This window comes from Pipistrellus kuhlii, unplaced genomic scaffold (assembly GCF_014108245.1).
Source record: "Pipistrellus kuhlii isolate mPipKuh1 unplaced genomic scaffold, mPipKuh1.p scaffold_m20_p_6, whole genome shotgun sequence".
Classification (NCBI taxonomy): domain Eukaryota; kingdom Metazoa; phylum Chordata; class Mammalia; order Chiroptera; family Vespertilionidae; genus Pipistrellus; species Pipistrellus kuhlii.
In genome coordinates, this window is record NW_023425562.1 from 4,505,212 (window position 1) to 4,523,965 (window position 18,754).

Genomic DNA, 18,754 nt, shown 5'->3' on the forward strand with positions numbered 1-18,754 from the left:
AAGTCTGCATGCCTGACACTTCACCACACTCCATTCATGAAACATTTATTGAGTTTCCTGTTAGCTCGCAAGCGTCGGAGGGCCAGGCTCTTCGTCCTGAGGATTCAGTGGCAAAGAAAAGGGATACCCACTTCCTGTCCCGGAGAACTGAGACCGGCGGTGGGGAGACAGGAAAAGAAGTAAAGGAACCACTGCAGAGTCACCAAGGAGTCTCAGCAACAGCCCCAGGGAGCAGAAGCAGCAAGTCGGGGTGGCAGAGAATTGGAGAAGGGGAAGGCGAGTTCCCAGGGGTGCTCAGAGCCTTCTCTGAGGAGGCGGTGCTGGCTTTGATGTGGCAGATGCCCGGGGCCAGCCCTGGGAAGTCACAGGAAGCTGCAGTGCAAGAACATTCCAGGCACGGGGCACAGCGGTGCAGAGACCCCGAGGCCATCCAGAACTTGCCGGGGGCCTTGGAGGCCTTCAGAAGATGCCACGGCTCCTGCCAGAAGCCCGGGCACAGCTGTGCGTGGAGGAACTTGCGCTCACCTCTTCTCCACAGATCTGAAGTGTCCCCGGGACGGGTCAGGACCTGTGGCCAGCGCTGTCTTTCATGGCTCCCTCAAATAGAAAAATGAAAGGACATGGCCGTCCCCTGAGAGAAGATGAAAGATGCTATTCTGGCTTCTGAGTGGGCAGAGCTCTAGCCCGAAGCCAGGAGAGCTGGTTCTGTCCCAGACCTGCACCTCTTTCTTGCACCCTGTCCTTTGTATGCCTGTTTCCCCACCTGTGAACCAGGGGACCCCTTCCCCTTTCAAACATGGTACAGCAGCTGAATCACTGAATGGGCCTCCCCCCCCCCCCCCGCCCTCCCCCCCCCTTCAGACCATTTTGGGGCTGCTTTTCAGGTGGGCAGTCTCCGAAGTGAGCTATCTGCACTTGTAACTGAAGGTGAAGGCTCTGTCCCCTGTCCTCTCCTCTCCTTGAAAGGATGGAGCTGGGGCTGTCTCTACTCACGGCCTCCTTTGCTCTTTCCTGCTGGTCACAATGCAAGGCAACATTTGCCCTGTTGCCTGGGGCAGAGGAGCTGGCTCTCCTCCGAGCTGCTCTGGGGGCTGCATGCAGTCCAGTGCCTGGAGAAGGGGCATGCGGGAAGATGGATATCGACCTGGCACCCCCACTGTGTCGTCTTCTTGTCCGACATCCAGATGTCACCTGCAGAAGGACACAGCCACTGTCTCAGAGAGACGTGCCCTTGGGGAGGGTTTGAATTATTGCCATCTGTTACATGGGAGAAGTCTCCCGCCTGGGGGTTAGGTGACTTAGCCAAGGTCACACAGCAGTAAGCTGTGAGTGAAGCTGGATCAGGAGCTTATCACCAAAGGCACTGCTGATCCATGTATGATATGTTGGGCCAACTCATAGAGTTTGTTTAGATCTTTTGTTTTTGAGATTGTGTAACCTGAACACGTATAGCATAGTTCTCTTTCCCATTTCTCATTTATACCTTGGGCTTTGATATTATTTGAACCAAATCTACTTGACACCTACTCTGTGCCAGGAACTACTCTAAGTCTTCGCAGTATTAAAATTTACTCAATCTTTATAAAACCCCAAAGGGATGGACACGATTATTATCCTCATTTTACAGATGGGGACATTGAAGCACATCGAGGTTCGATAACTTAACCAAGGTCACACAGTTAAAAATGATAGCAGAGCTAGGATGCTGACCCTGGAGTGGCCACACTTGAACCCCTACCAATGCTGTGTTCCACTGGGCAACGAAGGTCCCCCACTGTCCCGAGTGGACATGCCTAGGACGGTAGGTGGTCACCATCCTTGAACTTCCTAGTTCACAGATGGCAAAGCTGGCACCTGGAAAGGGCATGAGAGCGTTGCCTCAGGTTCCAGAAGGTGGCTGTCTCTGAGAGCCCTGCCTTTTCCTGCTCCACAGCACTGCCTTGGATGTTGGACATGACTCTGGGCTGGAAGACACCCAACAGCAAGTTCATTATTCTCCCTTGAAGTCCCATAGCCGACTCCCACCTTCGTTGTTTTCACTCCTGGATTTATTATAATCGGCCACATTAACCCGAGTTGCCTCACGGAGTCTCTGGGAGAAGGCACCAAATAGAGCAAGCAGATCAGACGCTGTTTCTCTGGTCCCCGAGGAACGCCTACGCCCATGGAGAGGCATTGCCTTATTTATAATACATCCGCTGCTCAGAGAGATTTAACGCATTTTTTCCCCTTCTATTAGGACTATTGTTTCTATCTGTTGAGTCCACGAGTGTTTGACATTGGATGACTTTATAAAACATTCTACTAATTGGATTTGTTAGAGCAAATAAATCAAATACTAATTGGAACGTGCCCGCCATTATTTTTGCTTACTGAATTAGATATAATGGTGTGAAGGCCTTCTTATCATATTTGTGCACTTATTTAAACACCCCTCTGGCATACACGTCTGCAAATTCAATTAGATATTCAGAAAAGGAATTCGATTTATGCAAGGCTGGTTTACATTCATTCGGGGGGCAGGACTCGCCTACCCGAGACAGGCTGCTCACGATTAATAAGCCCCACTTAGATGTGGCCGTGCCTTCAAAGCAGTCCACGGCATGCGTGGACAGAATCCCGATGACTTGGGGGTTGGCGTACTTTAGCATTGGAATGTGTGCACCCACAGCGCAGGGCTGGCTGCGTGGGTGTGTGGCTTGTGTAGTCACAATGCTTGGCACCTGAAGAGGGTCCCATGCTCTACTATCGGCCAGCTAAATTGTGTTAAGCAAGAGGCTCAGCATTTTCATTTTGCACTGGGCCCCACACATTGGGTAGCTGAGGTCTGCTCTGGCTCTCATACCTTCTGACTCAAGGAAGAAGCCTTTGATTGGAGTCTTGGCTCTGCCCCGATTGACATGGGGTGTTGAGAATGTCACTCACTTCAGCCTTGGTTTCCTCATCTGTGAAATGGGAAGACTGCTGCAGAACTCCATGCAACATGCTCTGATGTAGGTGAAGTGGTTACTTCAGTCCAGGGAGCTATGGTGCTTTTCTGTACCCATCATCCTCGGGGCTAGGAGTGTAGCTTCGGAGGCCAGTTGGGCATGTGCTCCCACCGACTTCCCAGAGGAAAGAAGAAACAGGCTGCTGACTGAGAAATAGGAAGGGGGAGTCGGAAGCACATGGCACCCGACACTAAGATGCTGAAATGAGGCACTTTCCTGTGACTGTGTTAAAATCGGAAATGTTTACAGCATCCAAGTGAAGGTCAGCAAACTACAGCCTACAAGTCAGGTCTGGACCTCCACTCATTTGTTCTGAGCCCTGAGGAAAGAATGACATTTTCTTTTTCAAATGGTCAGGCAAATCACAAGAATACTGTTCTGTGACAGGTGAGCGACATATGCAATTCAAAGTGCAGTGCCAATAAATTAAGGTTTATTAAACACAGTACTGCCCACACTTTCTGTACTGTCGATGGCTGCCTCTGTGCTACCGTGGCATTGCTGAGTAGTAGCACAAAGACTATGGAGGTGGGCAGAATTCCACATTGGTGCCCAAGTTTCCCGACCCCTGGGGTTCATATCTTGTGCCATTTCCCCTTGGGTGGGACTGTGAACAGGATCAGTTTCATTCCTGTGATGAGGTTATGGGAGCAAAAAGACAAAGGAATTTCACAGACATAATGAAGGCCTCAAAGCAGTTGACTTTAGTGACTCACAAAGGAGGTGGCATTGGGTGGGCCTGCCTGAGTGAGATGAGCCCTGGAAAGGAACTGTCCCCGCCCAAAGGAAGGGGTTTGAGGCCTGAGAGCACTGCGTATGGCAAGGACAGCTGCTAGGGGCTGAGAGTGGCCACTGGGTGACAGCCAGCCAGATAGCAGACACCTCAGCCCTATAACAACAAGGAACTGCATTATATCAAATACTTCTGGAGCTTGAACAAGGACCCATACCCCAGAAAGGAATGCAGTTCCCCTATTCCTTGGCTTCAGCCTTGTGAGGCCCGAGAAGAGAGCCCACCTCAGTCTTGCCCGGATTTCTGACCTGCAGAAACTATGAGCTAAGAAATGGGTATTGCTTTAAGCCCCCAAGTTCATGGCAATTTGGTAATAATAGAAAACCAGAACACCATAAGGTGAAAGTATTTACTCTCTGACTTCTTACGGAAAATGTTTGCCAACCCCCGAGTCAAAAAACAACCACTTCTACGACATCTCCCTTTCCAGGGCCCCCTAACCATTCAGTCCTGCCATGGCTTGGATCTGTCTGAATGGATTCTAAGTGTGAGCTCCCTGCACGTCTGGGATGACTCTGTGAGACCCAGCTCCCCCACAGGGGTTAATAGCATATACATTTAAGCTCTACAGCTTTATCATGTGGCATCTCTATATACTGTGTGCTCTCTACCCGAACCCTGGTCTCCCTTGGTCTCCAGGTATTTGACCCCTTCACCTCTTCATCCTCCCCCAGCTCCCTCCCTTCTGCTACCATTCTGTTGTTTGTGTATATGAATTTGTTTTTTGTCTGTTTTGTTTGTTCATTCGCTGCTTCTTGTTTTATATCCCACATACGTGTGAAATCATAAAGTTCTTGTCTTTTGTCCTTTGACTTCTGTCACTCAGCATAGTACTCTGAAGGTCCATCCATGTTGTTGCAAATAGCAATATTGCGTCTTTTATTGTTTTCATGACTGAGAGGTATCGCTATTCTTATTACTGAAGGTGATGTCCGTCTTTGTCCTGAGGTCTCCAGCTGGGCCTGTCCCTGAGGGGCTCCGGTGACAAGGTTGTATGTGTTAAATGCAGAGAGCAATGCTTCTCTCTTGGAGCAGAGGTTGGCAAACTGTGGGCCCTAGGTTAAATCTGGCCCGCCACCTGTTTGGATAAATGAAATTGTATTGGCACACAGTCACACCCATTTGTTTACCTGTTGCCGCTGGCTGCTTCTATGTTCGAATGGCAATGTTGAGTAGTTGTGACTGAGACTGTGGCTGCAGAGCTGAAAGTATTTACCATCTGACCCTTTACATGAAAAGCATGCTGACCCCTGACTTAGTGGTGGTGGTCGAACTCACCACCATTTATACACCCACATATATAAATCATACTTACGTAGGTCAAGTACGGTGCCTGGCAGATAGCAGAAGCCCAACAAATCTTTAGTTCCTCTTCTGCACTTAATTCTGTTCAAGAATACACGGGATCATATCAGAAATGCAGAGGCAGACACATTTATATTTCTATTGAATTCCATTCCTCTCTCATTTTCAAAAGAAAGGCTCATGTTTAAAAAATATTCTGATTGGCACTATAAACTTTATTTATGCTTTAATGTATCCCAAAGTATGTATCCTGCACTATTTTTACTTCCCGTACAGATGCTGCAATGCTATACATTACCAAACCCAAATGGATTTTCAAAATCCAATTTCCTGGCTACAGTTTTCCATTTCTCTGTTGACTTTATGCCTGACTCACATCAGAGCATCTGAGGCCGTTGGCACATTTTGACTCCAACCTGCCCAGCTACATAGCTCCTCTGTGGGTGCAGGGACGTGGTGCTGGGTCCTTGGCCGGTGACTGCACATGCCCTGTCTGCCCTCAGTTATGTGGGTCTTCCCCAAACCAGAACCTGTGCTCTAGAGGAGGAGCCCAATTCCTGAGGTGGGGGTAGGCTTAGGAGGGTTTTGATTTCCCCTAAAACGATTGTGATGGGGTTGACATCAGTTAATTGGGGCTGCTTGCTCTTTAAAACTGAATGAGGTGAGCAATCACACAAGAGTCTTTAGGGGAATCTTTCCCACCCTAAGCCTTCTGCAAGTCATCTGCCACACACATCTGCAGAGGTGGCCAGGTGTTGATGGCAGGCTACTTTGTCAGGTGTTGTGGCTCCAAGGAATTGCACCAAGACAGATAAACATGAGTTTTGAAAGAGCAAGAAGAGCTGCAGTGAGACTCGGGATCATGGGTTTGACTATTCCATGCTTGTCCAGGGGCAGCAAGCCTCTCCTTTCTTCTTCTGAGTCTCTCAGTAGCTGATCCTGGGGCTGGTGGCATGGCTGTGCATCTCTGTGGCTCCTGTGAATTCCCAGTCCTTTCTGAGCCTCTGGAATCCTCAGTCTTTGAGCTTTGATATATCTTTGTGAAGGTGTTTTCTGCATTGTATCTTAAGTGTATGTTGGCCGTCTTTCTCTATACTTTGAAAACTTTATGAGGGTAAGAATCATATCTGTTGATTCTATGCCCCTTTGTTAACTGTTTCTAGAATAAGCAAGGGGATAAATTCAAATGGGAGAGAGCCAACCCCTTTGGAAGTTCTCCATCCTTCTGCAAGATTTGGCCCTTGGTCTGGGGGAGTTCATTCTCTCTCTGGACTGTTAGAGAGAGAGCATGGATTCTGTGGTTAGGTTGCAATGGATTTAAATCTGGCTCCAACAAGTCCCTTCTGTGTTACCTAAACAGGTCACTTAACTCCTCAACGCATCAATCACCTTATTTAAAGGAGAGGCACAAATGTGTGCAAATTAAGTGAGAGCAAGCAAGACAGCATGTGCAACCAGTGCCTCGTGTATTCCCTGGCATGGAGCAAATGCACGGAGAGCGTGTTTCTTTTGTTAGTCAGGATGGGCAGGGCTTGCTGTGGTAACAGCTAACCACAAAGATGTCAGTGGTGAAAGACCAGAAAAGCTAGTATTTTGCTCTTGAAAAACGGAATGCCACTAACACTGCTTTGGTGACTGTCTGGGTGGCTGTCCTCCAAAGAGCATCTCAGGGATGCAGATAGCTAGCTAGCTTGCTTTCTTTCTTTCTTTCTTTCTTTCTTTCTTTCTTTCTTTCTTTCTTTCTCTCTTTTAAAAAAATATATTTTATTGATTTTTTTACAGAGAGGAAGGAGAAGGATGGAGAGCTAGAAACATCAATGAGAGAGAAACATCAACCAGCTGCCTCCTGCACACCCCACCAGGGATGTGCCCACAACCAATGTACATGCTCCCAACCGGAATTGAACCTGGGACCCCTCAGTCCATAGGCTGACGCTCTATCCACTGAGCCAAACTGGTTTCGGCTAGATAGCTTTCTTCCTTGGATGCCACCACCTTCAACAACAACTGCGAGGATGAAAAGGGAGGTCTTTTATGGGCTAGTCCTACAAACAGTGGCTATCCCTTTGTTACACATTTCCAGGGCTTATCACGTGGTCTTCCCCAGATGTGAGGCGGCCTGGAAACACGGTGTCCTTGTGTGCACGAGAGACACGACCCAAGCAGCATGCTGTACACAGGCCGCTGTCTTGGCCATGCTTTCCGTCTCTAGCCCCAGAGGCTGTTTTTAGCTCGGGATTGATTCTCGGTCAGCAATTCCCAGGAACACTAGGGCTGGATGCTGCAGGCTGCCCTTGCTCATCAGTTCCAGAGAGCCCAGTCTGCTGTCGATGCCGCCGACCTGACTCATTTGTCTCCCGCAGGCCAGCTCCAGTGAGCGGTGGCCATTTAGGGAAAGGAGGGTGACCTCTTGGAGCCACTGCGTGTTTTACATCTTAGATGCTGCGTGTTGTGTTCCCATATCTGGGGCGTTCAGTCTGCTGCTCTGGTCCGAGAAGGTTTCTAGAAGAGACTTGGCAGGGTCGCTGGGGACTTGTCAGGCCTGCAGTGTGGGGAAGGAGCTTTCTAGGTACAAGGGCAGGTGTGAGACTTGGAAGAGCAGCTGGAGCCGGGGGATTGACAGGGGCTCCTGGTTCCTCCCATGTAGCTGGCCTGTGTCAGGCATCCCATTAACACGTATTGGTTCTCCATTCAGTATTTATTCAGCCCCTACCCTGTGCCAGCACCATTTCCATTTTACTGTGTGGTGGAAGCAGGTTGATTGCCTTCCTTCTTGTCTTTCAAAGGCCACCCTTCCCCACTGTATGGGGGTAAAGTCTTTTCTGTCACCGTTTTTTTAATTGATAATTTTTTATTGATTAAAGTATTACATATGTGTCCATATCCTCCCATTGCCCGCCCACCCCACTCTTGTACATACCCTCACCCCCCTGCTGTCTCTGTCCTTTGGTTATGCTGATATGCATGCATATAAGTCTTTTGGTTGATCGCTCCCCCTTACCCTCTCCCTCTCCTACCTTCCCTCTGAGGTTTGAGCTTCTGATCGATGCTTCTCTGTCTTTGGATCTGTTTTGTTCATCAGTTTATGTTCATTATAATCTGCAAGTGAGTGAGATCATGTGGTATTTATCTCTTCTGTCACATTTTCCTGGCCTTTTCCTTGGTCTCCTGAGCCTCCCATCCTTGCCTGCTGAGTCCTGTTAGTCCACACTGGCCGTCACCTGCAGTGTCCTTCCTCCTCTTCCCCATCCCTGGATGCTCACCTACTCACAGCCCTGATCAGTGTACCTCCTCCTGGATATGGTGGCTCCTGTTTCGCCAGACAGACCAGCATTTCCAGTGTTACCCGGAGGGGGCTCACAGCACATAGCATGTGCCTAGAATAAACTCTTGCCAACATTGAATTGACACCGCTTGTTGTAAAATGGTAGATGTCTTAGATTTAAACACTATCAACATTGACTGTCTTATCTGCCGGGCGCATGCTTATCTAATTCTTCACATATTTGATTTTTACTTTATGAAAATGATATTTCAGAAATCACTTTTAGAGGGGTGGAGGCGGACGTTGAGAACTTACTCTGTGCCGGTTACTTTTCGTATGTTACTCCATTTCATCCTCATGATATTTCTGTCAGGTGGATCTTTCCCTCCATATCACAGGTGGGGAAACTGAGGTACAGATTAGACAGATGGCTGAAGCCCTTGACCCGGGCTGACACAGCTTTGCAAAGCTCAGACCGTGCCTGGTTTTGCGGGATTCCGAAGCTAGTGCTCTCTGCTGCCTCGCAGCCTCTCTCTGTGCTGCAGCCACAGAGGCATGCCCCGGCATTCATTTCTTCCTGCTTGGAATGAGACGTCGCTGTTTACTTTCTCGGGGAGGAAGATTAAAATCAATGTAGCTAGCCTTATTAACTGTTTAACATAGGGGGGACCTGCAGATGCCAGCGCTTTTCCTGAGAGCACCAAAGCAAATATAAAAATCCAATTTGCTTGCCCTTATTTGTAATCTTCTCCAGAGTTTAAAATTCAGAGCTGTGAATGATGAGACAGGAGTAACGAACCGAGCCCCAGACACAAGGATGTATTTACCCATCTCTCTCTTGTTGGCAGGTGGCTGTTCCTTTGATGAGCACTACAGCAACTGTGGCTACAGCGTGGCCCTGGGGACCAATGGATTTACCTGGGAGCAGATTAACACGTGGGAGAAACCAATGCTGGACCCAGCCGTGCCCACAGGTAGGTGACGCGCTGTGTTTGGCATAGGTAGGTGAGCCACTGTGTTTGGGACTGTGATGAGGGTGGTATCTTCTATGATGATTCCTGGGAAAGAACTTTCTGATGAGTTAAGTTGTCTGAGGGGGCAACACACAACTTTGTTGGAAATAAGTTCCCTGTCCCCAGAGGTATGCAAAGCAAGGCTGAGTGAACTCTTAAGAATGGGGTTAAGAGTCACATGTTGCCTGGACTCAGGAACCTTTAGAGTTTCTTTTAGTTTTGAGATGCTGATCTTTAGCTCCTAGTGGAGCATCACGATTTTGCTCGGGAGCCTGATAACAGTGGCATTTCCAGGGAAGAAGAAGTTTCTGAAGAATCTGAGGTCATGTTTTTCCTTTCAGGCCACAGAGACACAGCTTGTATGTATATAGGGGAACTTCCACAGTGAAAATATTGCTCATGAAGTTAATAATGTCCAGAACTTCTGAATACCACGTTTATCCTTAACCGATGGGCTAAACCCATAATGTGCCCCCTTGATGGAGACCTGCATGAGGCAGGCCTGTGAGATGTGTTGGAGGGGTGGTATACCTGGAAGAGGTGTGCTGAGGGTAGGGTGTGCCTGGGTGAGTTGATGTTGTAAGGCTGGAAGAATTACAGCTTCGAGAACATGAAGACCACCTCTCTGTAAAATGGGATCCATGCTGCAGTTATCAGGATAGCTGATTGTTGGCTAAGGGAAGCCATCTTTCACTCTTCCTCCATGACCAAGAGCTTTCTCTAACCCCCACACTTTCTTGGCTTTTAGCAATCCTTTTGGTGCTCTTTCTCCGGCTCCTTGGACACTCTGGCCATTAAACATTGGGGTTCTTCAGGCTCATTTATACTCTTTGCATGTGTCTTAGGGTTCTCCAGAGAAATAGAACCGATAGTATATATATATATATATATATAGGCATATGTATAAGAGGAGATCGATTATAGGGATTGGCTCACATGGTTATGGACAAGCCCCATGAGAGATCCAGGATCTGCACTCTGCAAGCTGGAGAACCAGCAAAGCTGGTGGTGGGATGGGTATGAGCCCTGATCAGAGTCTGAAAGCCTGAGAACCGGAAGCACCAGTGTCTGAGAGAAGAAGAAGGTAGACGTCTCGGTTCAAGCCGAGAAAACAAATTCACCATTACGTTGCCTTTTTGTTCTGTTGGGGTCCCCAGGGGATTGGCCGATGCCCAGCCACATTGAGGAGGACCGTCTGTTGTACTGAGTTTACCAGTTCCACGATAATCACTTCTAGAAACATTCTCGCAGAACACCCAGAAATAATGTTTTGCCAGCTATTTGGGTATCACTTAGCTCAGTCAAGTTGACACAAAATACTGTAAACCATCCCATGGGTGACCTTAGCCATGCCTATGGCTTCAGTTGTATCAGACATCTCTTTGGAACTCTACATTTACATAATCCACTGTGTGTGCCTTCGTGGATTCTGGGGAGAGGGATCTTTCAGGGGGTCACTAAGCTGAGAACAGAGAAGATGCTCAGATGTATCAAGGGGAGGTTATGTTCTTTTTGTGGCCGCATTGACTTTAAGTTTGGCTCCAAAGCAGGAAACTACTGGATGGCTCAGCCTAGTTCCTGCTATGGTTGTAAATTGTTTTGATAAGCTCTTTCTGAGTGTAGACATGAGCCCCGTGTATAATAACGATGTGCTCTGCTACAAAATTGAGCCTCCCAGAGCTGGTGGGATCTTCACTTCGCATAAGCAGAGTCACCAACAACTACACATGCCCATTAGTACAATGAATGTTGGGCAACCTTTTGGTGAGAAAGAACCTTATGGTGGCCTCCAAGACTTGGCATGGCTGTTCCTTCCCATACCTCCAGGTGCACCATCTTCCATTGTCCCCTGTGCTCACTTCACACTGACTTGTGTCAGTTTCCAGAAGGTTCCATGCCTTTTTCTGCCTCAGATACTCACTTGGAAACAGCACTCTTCACATAACCTTTTTCCCCTCTGTTCTCTGGTGCTTTCCCTTCACATCTCAGCTTAGACATCACTTCTTTGTAGTAGTTCTCCCTGGGTACCCCGGTCTAAGTTAGCTCTCTGTATGATTCCCATTGCTCCCCGCTCTCTCTGAAGCACCCACCACTGCAGATGCTATTGATTCAGTGTATGTTTTACTCCCAGATGAGAAGTTCCACGTGAATAGGGTCCATAACAATCTTGTCTGCAGCTTTATCTCCAGTGCTTAATACAGCGCATCATACATAGTATGTACGAAAAATAACATTTTTGTTAGGCGAATGCCTATAGAGTCTTTATGACATAGTTTTAAATGAAGGAATGAATGATAAACATTATTAAATGCCATTAGCCTTCTGTGAACTGACCACACATTTTCAGTCTTTCCTGCCATCCTTCCATTTTACAGATCAGAAAATCAAGGCTCCGAGAAGCTCAGTGACATTGCTGCTTTTGCCACCGTGCCACTGTCCCTCCCCAAAGGGACAGCTCTGGCTTCTGATCTTAATTTCCTCATCCCCTCATTACAGCAGGCTGTCATTTCATAAATATTGGATTGTGCTAATACATCCTCAGAGCTTGTCTAAGTAGAGACGTTTGATAACTTTGATAACGATCACTGGAACTGTTCTGTCATGACGTGCCTGGGGATTGCAGTGGCACCCTGCGCTGCTGAGGCAGAGGCATGAAAGTGAATTTGGATTAGGAAATTGTTTGTTCTTCCCATGGGCGCAGGCTGAAGTCTTACTTTTTCTTCTGCGAAGCCAGCAGTTCCATTGCGTTGGAAATCTAGCTCGAGTCTATGCGTTCAGATGGTCCATCACCTTTCACTGAGCTGCCTCTGTGTGACAGGCTCCCTGTTAGACCCTTGCTAAGTCAGACCAGGTCATGTTGGGCATTTATCCCCCTCATGGCTTCCTTGGTCAGATAGAATGAAATCTGAAGTCCTGGCTGTGGCCTGCATGGTCTTGTTTGTCTTCTCTGAGCCCCCTTTCTTCTCTCTCAAAATGCTGCACACACACCCTGGCCATTTTCAGTTCCTTGGGCACATGTCAGGTTCTCTCCTTGCTCAGAACCTTTGAATATTCTGTTTCTTCTCATTGGAACTCCTTGTTCGTGTTCTCTCTCTCTCTCTCTCTCTCTCTCTCTCTCTCTCTCTCTTCACCCGAGGATATTTTTCTCCATTGACTTTTTAGAGAGAATGGAAGGGAGAGAGGGAGGGCCAGGGTGAGGGGGGTGGAGAGAGAGAGAGTGAGATATGAGAGAGACACATCAATTGGTTGTCTCCCATATGCATCTGACCTGGGCCGGGGATCCAACCTGCAACCCAGGTACTTGCCCTTGACTAAGCATCAAACCCAGGATCATTTGTTGCACGAGCTGATGCTCTACCCACTGAGCAACATGGGCTATGGCTCTACTCTTAAATTGGCTGATTTCTTCAGGTCTCAGCTCAAATGACTCCTTCTCAGGGAGATGGTCCCTCAGTGTCTATCCAAAGAAAGACTCCCTCGTTCTCACTCATCACATTGTGTTCTTTGATTTCAAAGTCCTCCTCACAGACACATTATCCCATACTCTTCCCCCGCGGAGTGACTCAGTTTCCTCTCCTTTACCATGGGAACCAGTGTGAGCGTTAAATGGGATTGTGGCCGTGTGGGTGAGATGTGTCCATACATAATGGGGCTTACTCGATGCTGGCTCCCCTACGTTCTCCTCTGGTTCTTACTAAGTCTGTTTTAGAACCTTGCTCCCTCCTTCAGGCTCACCTGCCACTGCTTTCCCCAGGTGAGGCTTCCAGCGGGAGGTCTGCCTGGATCCTGAGGGACTGGAGAGACCTTTCCATCCCCAAGACCAGCGCTGCCCGAGGGCTGGGGCACCTCCCGCCTCTCGCTCGGCTCTGTTAGGTCAGCGTTACCCACTTCTGTGTTGCATTCTTCCCCTCGTCCCGCTCTGTGGGAACAGTCTGGGCACATGTCCCAGGCTTCGGGCCTGGTTCTCCGCCAGCCTCATCTGCCCTGGGGCCTCCGTAGAGGAGGGGAGTCATTACAGCCACAGCGCTAAATAAGCCGTGCTGCACCCATTCATCTTCTCTCCGGGCCTCGCTCTTTTCCATGGAGCTAAGCGGCTGCCGCTGGCTCCTCGCTCTGCCTCCCCCTCTCTTGGCATGGTTTCCACATGACCATGCTGAGGGGCAACCCAGGGCCCCGCGGGAGAGGCATGTGCCAAAAGTGCCGTTTTAAAAAGGGCTAAAGTCAGAAATAATGAGGCCTGGGGAGGTTTCCTTCTATTCCCTTCGAATGCTTGTAGGACCTTATTTGAAGTTGTTGGAATGAATTTGGATTGAATCCCAGGCTGAAAACCAGGTTCAGGAGAAATACTGCATTTACATCACCTCGAATCTTACCCTGAACCTCCCTGAGTTAGATATCCATTTTCAGGCGTTATGCCCCCCTTCTCTGGGGGTCTACCAATGTCCTGGGACTTGAGCAGGTCCCTCTGGTTTCCTCTGAGGGTCACTGTCACATCACTTGTGGGTCCTGTGGGTCTTGTCATCCTGCTGCCTCTTTCCCAGGTCCAGCCCGCCCAGGTGCGTCACCCAGCAGCCCTCTGGCGCCAAGCAGTGTGGGGCCCTCAGGCCCATCTCTTCCCCTTCCCAGGGTAGGAGAACCTCTCCACCACCTTCCCAGCCCTCCCAGGCACACCTGGCCCTGCCCCGCCTCCCTGGGACCCGCAGCACAATCTCTCAGTGAGAGTCACACCAGGCAGCTTCTTGTTTCCAGCCAAACTTCCCGGAGCAGAGAAATACCCTCCTGGCTGTGGCCTGGCTGGAAGGGAAGAGTCAGGGATCGCAGACACACAGGCACCACATGGACAGGCAGGAAGAGCCAACCGCCCAGCCTCCGTGGAAGCGGGCAGGTCTCCAGGAGGGTCCTGGGCTCCTCCTCCCGGCCCCTGTGCCCTGGACTGTGTATCCCCGCTTTGTTCTGACTGCGGATATTGACAGAGAGAAGTGCGGGTCTAGTATGGGTTGAACTGTGTTCCCCAAAGAGATAAGTTGAAGTCTTAACCCCTAGCACCTGCGAGTGTGACCTTATTTGGAAATGAGGTGTTTACGGATGGATTCAAGTTATGATGAGGCCGGGTCACACTGGGCCCTCTTCCGGGATGACTGGGGGAAGAGAAGAGACAGATGCACAGGGTAGGCCACGCAGCCACACAGGCAGAGATCAGAGTGATGCTTCATGAAGCGAAGGGACGCTGTGGATTGCCAGCAGGTGCCGGAAGCGGCAAGGTGCAAGGAAGAATTCTCCCTGGAGCCTTCGGAAAGAATGTGTTCCTGCCATCGCAGACGCCTGGGCTCTGGGGCTGTGAAAGAATACGTTTCTGTTGCCTTCTGTCACCCCGTTGGTGGTAATTTGTCACGGCCACCCTAGGAGACTCTCACCGGCTCACTCACGTCAGCATCCTGGCACCACTGCCTTTTCTACCCCAGAGCTCACGCCAGGGCGCTGTGAGCACTGCCTTGGCTCTCTCTGAAGAGAGCTGGCACTCACTGCGTGTTCACTCTAACCGAGGACTGAGTTCGGTGTTTTCCTTCGCCTTTCCTCTAATTGCCGCCGTCCTGGGAGCTCAGAGATACCGTCTCCTTTTGGGAGACCCGGAGGAAGAATATCACCCATGTGCCAAACATGGAATCCTGGAGACTAGCCCAGGAGTCAGTGGCGGGACAATGCCTTGTGAGTTCCAAGGCCCTGAGCCCAAGTCAGGAACTGGTGGCCTTCTCACCTGCACCCACCCCGCCCCAGGCCTTTACCATGCTGCTGTCTGTGTCCGTGGAGAATGCATATATGCATATAACTTCTTTGGTTAATCTCTTCCCACCCAACCCCACCTTATTCTTAAACCTTAAATGAATGCTGAGTTTGTACTCATAGGTTAACTTTCTCCATCTCAGTTTCCTCAAATATTACTATTAACAGACTGATGTGTATTGCTAGAGAGGCGAGAGAGAGAAGAAAAAAAGGGGGAGGGGAAAGGGTGAAAAAGAGAACATGTGTATGTGATAATGGTACCAATTATCCAGTTATAAGGAAGCGATATTTATGTGCTGCTTATTGTGTAGCATGTGCTCTCATAAGCACTTTAAATACATTAACTTATTTAATCCTTACCACGGCACTCAAATGTCGATATAATTATCTACATTTTACAAATTGGGGAGCTGGAGGCAACAAAAAGCTTGAATGACTTGCCCATGGTCATCCTGAGTATCTGTGGGCCAGGACTTTCCTGCAGGAAGCCTGGGTCTGGAGCCTGTGCCACCTAAGAATTCAGATGATGAATAGGATCCTAGCCCCAGACTCACATCACTGTGTTCAGATCTGTCCCCCCACCCCCACCCCCTCTGCAACATGGAGCCCCACTGGATGGATGCAGCATGGTTTGTCTAACTAGCACCCAACAAATGGCGACAGGAGGAGAAACGCTGAACACGGAACCATACCCCACATGCCCAAATAAAAGGCGAGATTTTTGTCTCCAAACAGCTCTTGGAAATGTTCTTACAAAACACGTCATATAATGAAATGGTCTCTTGGATACTTTGAACTGCAGAGTTAATTGAGGAAACTACATTAGCCGGCAGTGACCCGCTCAATGCTAGTTTGGGATGTTTACAGGGATCACAGAATTGAGTTGGGGGAGCGGGGGTTTGAAGACACATTTAGCGTTAGTGCGGAGGATATGATCCAATTGTGATGAGTTGTACAGATGGCTTGGAAAAGCAACAGAGGCTCTTTGTGGCCAGATCAGGACGCACATCTGTCAGGTGGATGGGAAACTGCGTTTGTTCTAATACTTACGCAGATGCTTGTCTTGGTGTTCAGTTTCCCGTGACATCAAAACTGGGTTCAGAAAGTATTAGGAGAGAATAGTTTGACTAGAAATGGAGGTGATGTGGACTGAGAAGGCGCTTCCTCTGTGACAGACCTGTTATCAGCGTTGCGGTGACGGGTTTGAATAAAAGTCTCTATGATATATGGGAATGGACACTAAACCGCTATGTGTTTTGGTGTTTTTTTTGTTTTTGTTTGTTTTAATTCTTCATTGTTTAAAAATGTATTATATGCTAATTAGACCTGTCAGCCAAACAACCTTCCAGACATCCTTCTGGCTACCTTCTGGACAAAGCCAGGCTGTGAGGGACAAGCCCCTTGCGTGAATTTTGTGCATCGGGCCTCTAGTTCCTAAAATAAAATGTCTGGATAATCCTGTGGTCCTAGCCCCCCATCTGTCTGTCTGTCAGTAGCCAAGGTAGCTGCTTCTGACTCTTCAACTGGGGCCTTTGTCTTCCGTCGTGTGTGAGGATGGGGCACAGGGAGAGAGATCTCCCAATCAAGCTTGCTCTGCTCTCAGAGGACACCATGGAGTGTAATGATCAAACCCATGTCCCCTGGAAATCAGGGGCACATCTTCAGATTTCATTTTTCCACAATTACTGATCACTTGGTCATTTACAGAAATGTCCCCTTTAACTAAAGAAGATCTCCTATTCTCCTCCCACCACCACCCGCCCTTAGTCCAGTTTTGCCGCTGTGCTCTGTCTTAAGGTAATTATGCTTTAGCTTTGGAAAGCAACAGTTACTGTACAAACTGCTTTTTTTTTTTTAAACCTCTCTTGACTCTGACAATTTCTTTTAAAGTTGCTTTCTTTCCCAAGTGTTATGTTCATCATTAAGAAACCCAGTTCCACTCTCTCAGAATTCAAAGCATTATTTGTCATTAGTGAAGCAACTTGTAAAAGCTATGGACCAACCCTAGCCAGTTTGGCTCAGTGGGTAGAGCATCAGCCTGTGGACCAAAAGGTCCCTGGTTTGATTCTGGTTGCAGGGAGGGGTGTTGAGGGCTCAATCCCTAGTGAGGGGTGTGCAAATGCAGCTGATCAATGATTCTTTCTCATCGTTGATGTTTCTATCTCTCTCTCTCTCTCTCTCTCTCTGGAAAAAAAAAAAAAGCTACAGAGAAGAAAAGTATGCTATACCTTTTGTTAAGAGTCCTGAAAGTTTCTCAGGTTAGAGTAAGACTTATAGCTTGGAAGAGTCTTCTAAGCTATAACTGCTAAGACATATAAGCATGATAAGTCTATCATTTGAGGTTTTTTTCTAGGTATTTCAATCAGAAAGCTGTTAAACACAGGGTATTAGAGGCTTATAAAACCATTGGAAGCCCTTGCGTATATGGTCAGATGAGCTTTAAAAATAGTGTCAAGCCTGGTTGGAGTGGCTCAGTGATTGAGCGTTGACCTGTGAACTGGGAGGTCATGGTTCAATTCCTGGTCAGGGCACATGCCTGGGTTGTGGGCTCAACCCTAGTGTGGAGCATTCAGGAGTCAATCAATGACTATATGCCATCATTGATGTTTCTATCTCTCTCTCCCTCTCCCTTCCTCTCTGAAATCAGTAAACACATATTTTTAAAAAGACCACACAATGGGGAAAGTACAGTCTCTTCAACAGGCTGTGTTATCTACATACAAAAAAGTTAAAGTTGGGCTCTTGCCTTATACCACACCATACACAAAAATTAACTCAAAATGGATTAACTACATAAAGGTAAGACTGTAACTATGAAACTCCTAAAAGAAAACATAAGTAAAAAGCTTCATGACAATGGATTTGACAGTGATTTGTTTTTGGATATGACAACAAAAGCAAGAATAGGCAAGTTGGAGGGACTACATCAAACTTACAAATTCTGTGAAGCAAACAAGAGACTGTAAAGGCAATCTCCAGACAGGAAGAAAATATTTTACACATTGTATATCTGCTAAAGGGTTAATATCCAGAATATATAAAGAACTCAAAACTCAACAGCAATAAACACAAATAAACTAATTTTTAAAATGAGCAGAAGACTTGAATAGATATTTCTGCAAAGAAGATATACAAATGACCAATAGGCATATGAAAAGATGTGCAATATCACCAGTCATCAGAGCAATGCAAACGAAAACCATGATGGGATGTCACCTCACATCCATTAGGTTGGCAATCACAATAAGAATGATAAGAACAATAACAATAATAACAAAATAACAATCATTGGTGAGTACACAGAGAAATCTGAACCCTTGTGCATTGTTGGTGGAGATGTAAGATGATGCCACTCCTATGGAAAAAAAAATATGGAGTTCCCTCAAAAAATTAAAAATAGAACTCCCATATGATCCAGCAATCCCTTCTGGGTATATATTCAAAAGAACCCAAAGCAGGATCTTCAAGAGATATATGTGTATCTATGCTTTATGGCAGCATTATTCACACTAACCAGGAGGTGGAATCAACCCAAATGTCCCAGGAATGGATGAATGGATAAAGAAAAGCATATACAGCTTTTAAAAAGAAGGAAACTCTGACACAT

The 18,754-nt window shown here is 47.8% G+C and overlaps 1 protein-coding gene across 12 annotated transcripts in view; it reads left to right on the plus strand.

Annotated features, from left to right (window-relative positions):
- The window catches only part of PTPRT (protein tyrosine phosphatase receptor type T), an 845,125-nt gene that overhangs the window by 226,585 nt on the left and 599,786 nt on the right, over nt 1-18,754 (plus strand). For all 12 annotated transcript variants that reach the window (XM_045574406.1, XM_045574409.1, XM_036418808.2 and 9 more), the window contains exon 2: nt 9,202-9,327. In XM_045574406.1, the coding sequence (XP_045430362.1) occupies nt 9,202-9,327 (126 nt within the window). The remainder of the gene's footprint in view (nt 1-9,201; nt 9,328-18,754) is intronic.